This window comes from Myotis davidii, unplaced genomic scaffold (genome assembly GCF_000327345.1).
Source record: "Myotis davidii unplaced genomic scaffold, ASM32734v1 scaffold135, whole genome shotgun sequence".
NCBI lineage: Eukaryota > Metazoa > Chordata > Mammalia > Chiroptera > Vespertilionidae > Myotis > Myotis davidii.
Window position 1 is genome coordinate 11,864,354 of NW_006289813.1, and position 5,457 is coordinate 11,869,810.

Below are 5,457 nucleotides of genomic sequence, written 5' to 3' on the forward strand. Positions count from 1 at the left end.
CCTTATTTTGTTTTTTTTTTGTTTGTTTGTGTGTCTTTAATCTATCTTATTGTTGAAAGATTTGTTACATATGTCCCCCTTTTTCCCCATTGACCCCCTCCACCCCCCACCTGCCCTCCCCCCAGACCTTTACCCCATTACTGTTTGTGTCCATGGGTTATGCATATACGTTCTTTGGGTTTGGTATTTTTTATTGTTTAGCTTCTATATATATATTTATTTAATGTCCTCATATTTGATGATTTTTGTTTTATGGCTTTTGGGGTACAAAATTTATTTCTTAAAATTTTTTTAAAGAAAACATACTCTTCTGTTGTTCGTAAATGCCATGATTTATGCCATGCCTTTTCAGTAGTGATTTTCCCGGCAGCATGGTGTGGCAGGTTTTCATCATCTGTCCATGTTTGTAAGTTAAACACAGAATAAGTTAAACATTGTCTTCAGTGTTTGCTAAAATGTACTTAAAAAACAAAAACTCCACTATATCACTAGGTTATCCTATATAATAAAAGGGTAATATGCAAATTGACCTTAAGGGCTGAACGACCTGGAACGAACAGTCGCTATGATGCGCACTGACCACCAGGGGGCAGACGCTCAACGCATGAGCTTCCCCCTGGTAGTCCGTGCACTCCCACAGGGGGAGCTCCTCTCAGCCACAAGCCGGCTGACAGCTGCAAGCGCAGTGGCAGTGGTGGGAGCCTCTCCCACCTCCTCGGCAGTCAGACATCCCCCTGAGGGCTCTTCGACTGCAAGAGGGCACAGGCTGGGCTGAGGGAACCCCTCACCCCCTCTGCCCCCTACCCGGTGCCTAAATTTCATGCACCCCGCCTCTGTTCCTATATAATAAAAGGCTAATATGCAAATTGTCCCCTCGGGACTTTGACCACTTGCTATGATGTGTGCTGACCACCAGGAGCAGCATGGAATGAAGGAAGGCCCCATCCGGCAGCCTGGGGAAGGAAATCCCCGATGGGCCCTAATCACCAGCCAGGCCTAGGGACCCTACCCGTGCATGAATTTCGTGCACCAGGCCTCTAGTATTATATAATTAAGTATGGAAAAGATACTGTTCCAATACTCAGAATACAGCTTCTAAAAAAAAATCCTTATCTGACTTGTGAAGAAATTTCATATAAATTAAAATTAAGGTTAAGCTCCTTGACTATGACTTGCTTGGTGACTTCAGTGGCAGCTTTATTTGATTTACTACCCAAGATCCAGAGTTCAGACCTGAACATTCTATCCGAGAGGATTTGCTCTGTGGGCCTCAGGTTAATTGCCTGCTGCAGTCAGTGTGCTCTCAGTCAGTGTGATGGCAGCCTGATTCAGGTTGCTGCTTTCGCCCACTTGTGTTTTTTTGCCTCCTGGGGAGTTACTTGACTTTTTCATAAATGGTCACTCCGTCTCTGTGAGTGACATCTCTCTGTTCATGGAGGTAGACTCTGATCTGATGATGCAGATCAGGCCCCTCAGCTCAAGAACAACGTGGGATGCCATGTGGTGATTAACTAAAGTGTGCTTGCAGGTGCGTGATCTGGCTTAGCTCTGGGGGTCTGGATATGTTTGAGTGGTGAGGGCCCGATTCAGAATAACTTTATATGAGAAAATAAACATCAATAATGGCTCAAATGTTTGGTAGAGTTTTACAGCTGCCTTTCTGTTTCAGGAAATGATGTTGGCCGGAGCTCCTATGGGGCCATGCAGGTGAAGCAGGTTTTTGATTACGCGTACATTGTACTCAGCCATGCTGTGTCACCGCTTGCAAGGTCCTATCCAAACAGAGATTCGGAAAGGTAACAGAAGTCATTCGACACCTTTGTTGGGTTCACAGCTGAAGGGTATGGTCCTTGCACCGTTATTAGCCTCTGTCGTTTGTTTCCATGAAGTTTTCTAATGTATGTGCCATCAAATTTTAGTAAAACTTGAAAATATCAGAAAAGGAAGACCTTTTAGGAATTCAGGATGGCTCTATTTGATTCATCCAAGGATAAGAGTTGAAAACTTCTTACTTGAGGAGCTAGCATCCCCCACCCCCCACCCCCCCGAATATTTTGTTTGGGGGAGGTGATTCTGGCTTTTAAAACTTTGGAACTTGATGCTTTTTTCTGAGGGAGTCTTCAAAATGTTGGGTAGTCGGCTCTACATGAATGTGTATCCCAGTCCAAATGCCCCATCCCTTCTCTCTCAGGCACAACTATCCATCATTCTCCATTCTGGAACACTTATAATATACACTACTTCTAGTGAGAAATATTTATATTTGCCTGAAGATTATGGTGTTGTGGTGGAGGTGGTGGGACTGGGGGACAGAGAGAGAGAAGTGAGAGTAGGGAATGAAAAGAAGAATAGTATGATTGTCACAAGTGGTAGTTGAAAGTGCCATTGGCTCTGTTCCTTGGGCGGGTTATGGAATACGTAGGTTTGGAGACCCAGCGCTGGTGGTGGTAGACCTGCCATGGGTTTTGTGCCTCAGTCCACTCAGTGTTTTCAGGCAGCACTTTGGGGCCCTTGGTGGGTGCACTGTCTCCCATTCTTACTGTGCAGGGGAAGTGGGAATTTTAGACCTTTGTGATCATGGTGGGTGAGGAGGGTGGACTTCCCTACTTAGGCATAGGATTTAAATAGTCTTTTGCAGATCATTTAGGTTCAAGAACTTCTACATAAGTGAATCCACTTTTACTCTACTGTGATCTCAAAGTACATTTAGGCTCAAACATCAGAAGCCATGTATTTTTAAAACTTATTTTAGCTTTTTTCCTGTATTTCACTTAGCAAAGCAATATTTTGTTAAAAGTGTAAGTAGCCAGTGAAAAGGGTTCATGGCTTCACAGTCCTGTTGTGCTATATTGATGTCCCTCCTTGTCCTTTTGTAGTACTTTAGGAAGAATTGTCAAGGTAACTCAGGAAGTGATTGACTACCGGCGGTGGATCAAGGAGAAGTGGGGCAGCAAGGTCCACCCACCTCCCGACCTTGGTGAGAAACTAATTTAGTCAGTTACCTTTCACCTTCTGACCATTCCTGCAGGAGTATCCCCTTAGTTCTTTCCTGGGACATTGTTCACACTGAGAAAAATACCTAGTTTTTCTTTAAGAGTTTAATTTAAAACTATAAGACTTAGGTCAGCACTACGCAGAAGAAATATAATGTGTGCCACATGGAATTTTAAAGTTTCTAGTAACTGCCTAAAAAATGTAAAACATGATAATATGATTTATTCAATTTAGTGTTCAAATACTAACATTTCAAAATGTAATCAATATAAAAATTATTGAGATATTTTGGAACCTTCTTTCATACAAGAGCTGAAATCCAGTGTGTATTTATATTTATAGCATATCCCAATTAGCATGTTAAATTTCCACCAGAAATATTTGATCTGTATTTAGATTTCATTAAATGTATAGTTGAAAACTCTTTACATAGCAAGTTGTTTCAAATATATTTAAATGTTTTCTAATAACTAGAATATAATTTTAAAAATTAATTAAAATTAAATAGAATTAGAAATTCAATTTGTCAGCCTCATTAGCATCATTTTAAGGCTCAGTCACATCTGTGGCTGGTGGCTATCCCATCAGGCCCACATGTCTGCGCTCCTAGAAAAATGACTCACCTAGGCTGTGTTTTCCCTTCCACAGACAATAGAATTAAGATAAAAGAGCGAATAAACGCCTGTGATGGGGAGCAGCCCCAGCGCCGAGACCCAGAGCCACCCTACACCCAGCACCTGACCTTGTCTCTGCCCTGCCCCCAGCTTCTCTCCTCGGGCTCGTCTGCATCTTCCGTGTCTTCACTTTCTGGAAGTGACATTGTGAGTGTGTCAGCTGGGAGGTCTGTGTCTGTGGAAAGCATCCATAGCAGGGAGTTTTTATCACTCTCTCTGTGTATGTGACACCACCCTAGGTCTGCAGTGAGTGGTCCCCACTCTGCTGTGAGCCTCATTCTCAGTGGCCCATGTGGCCCCTTGTAAATGGTAATGCTATTGACGGTAGAATTACAGTGGACTTCCTTGAATAGTTTTTTTAAAACTTATTTGGAAATAAAACAATTAAGTCTAGGCATCCTTTCTGTATTTCCTTTACATTTTCCTTCAGTTTTGAAATGAAGCAAATATGAGCAGCTTTGGGCTGCCTGTTGTTGAGCAGCAGTAATGGACGGATTCTAGCAACCTTGCATAGCAAGCATGCTGCAGGCATTTCTTTCGTGACCCTAAGAAGTCGCCTCTGTACAGCCCTCCCTGTTCTTTCTGCTCACAGGATTCCGACACCCCACCCTGCACAACGCCCAGCGTTTACCAGTTCAGTCTGCAAGCACCCACTCCCCTGCTGGCCAGCTTGCCGACCGCCTTGCCCATGCCGAGTGGCAAGCCTCAGTCCACTACTTCCAGAACATTGGTCATGACAACTAACACTCAGGTATGTGGCCACTGGTGCCCATCCTGTGATAGGTGCTTAGGAACTGTGTAGGAGTGGCTGACACTTTGATTTAGAAAAAGAACTTTAAAGGTCTCTGGAAAGTACATTTCTGTCTCGTAGGAAATTATCCTCATTTGTGGGTCTCATAGAATATAATTCCTGTCATTCTTTACATTGATACCCAGCATGAGACCACTGTCCTGGGTTGTGTCAGAGAGAGGGACTGATGCTTTCCTCAGGCAGAAATGGACACTTGTCCCTGTTTCCCCTGAGGATCACAGAGTTTACACTCTTACCAAGTGTAATAGACACTTTGATCTTTTCACATTGTTTTCACACAGGCAATATTTATAGGACTTTGGCTATTAGAATATGTTCTCTTTTTTAAATTTAGACAAAGTTAGATGTCTGAAAGACAATATCCAAAATACGAAATTTTGTTTCAACTTCCCAATTATATATCAGTTGAATATGTATATATATAAAACCCATCACATTAATTTACTTTAAAGAGTAAAGCCAGTTTCTCCAACGTGGTTATAATTGAGTGTACTAGTAAAGTGACATAGATACGTGCAAGGAGGGTCACACTCTTCAGTGGTCTGTGGGGCAAAGGACTAAGACGTGAGTAGTGCAGTTTTGGAAAGTCTGAGGCTTCACGCCAGCACCCTGTGCTGTGACGGAACGGTGATGCAGAAATAGGAGCAGTCCTCAACTACGGAGGAGGGCAGGGACCGCCTGCCTCGGTGCCGGCTGCGGGCTGTTGCTGCTATGGACTGTTTCCAGAGACTCAAGGGACAGTTACTCTGATGGCTGTAGTTTTCGAGTTGTTATTTGGTCTTAATAAATATTGAAATGTTCTGACTTGGGTTACTAGCTATACTTCATATTGTGATTGTGGTTTCAGAACATAAAATGTTTCTGATTTAGAACAAAATCTTGTGAGGTTCTAGTCAAACACAAACCGGGCCTCAGACCTGGAATGGTTGACCTATATTGGCTCTGCGCCTTATGGGTGTCTCTGTTGGTTCTTTCCCT

General features: G+C 43.0%; 1 protein-coding gene across 1 annotated transcript in view; it reads left to right on the top strand.

Annotated features, from left to right (window-relative positions):
- The window catches only part of PAPD7 (PAP associated domain containing 7), a 27,016-nt gene that overhangs the window by 18,401 nt on the left and 3,158 nt on the right, over positions 1–5,457 (top strand). Inside the window, exons 9-12 of the mRNA XM_015563123.1 lie at positions 1,670–1,796; positions 2,877–2,977; positions 3,643–3,815; positions 4,261–4,466. Coding sequence (XP_015418609.1) covers positions 1,670–1,796; positions 2,877–2,977; positions 3,643–3,815; positions 4,261–4,466 — 607 coding nt within the window. The remainder of the gene's footprint in view (positions 1–1,669; positions 1,797–2,876; positions 2,978–3,642; positions 3,816–4,260; positions 4,467–5,457) is intronic.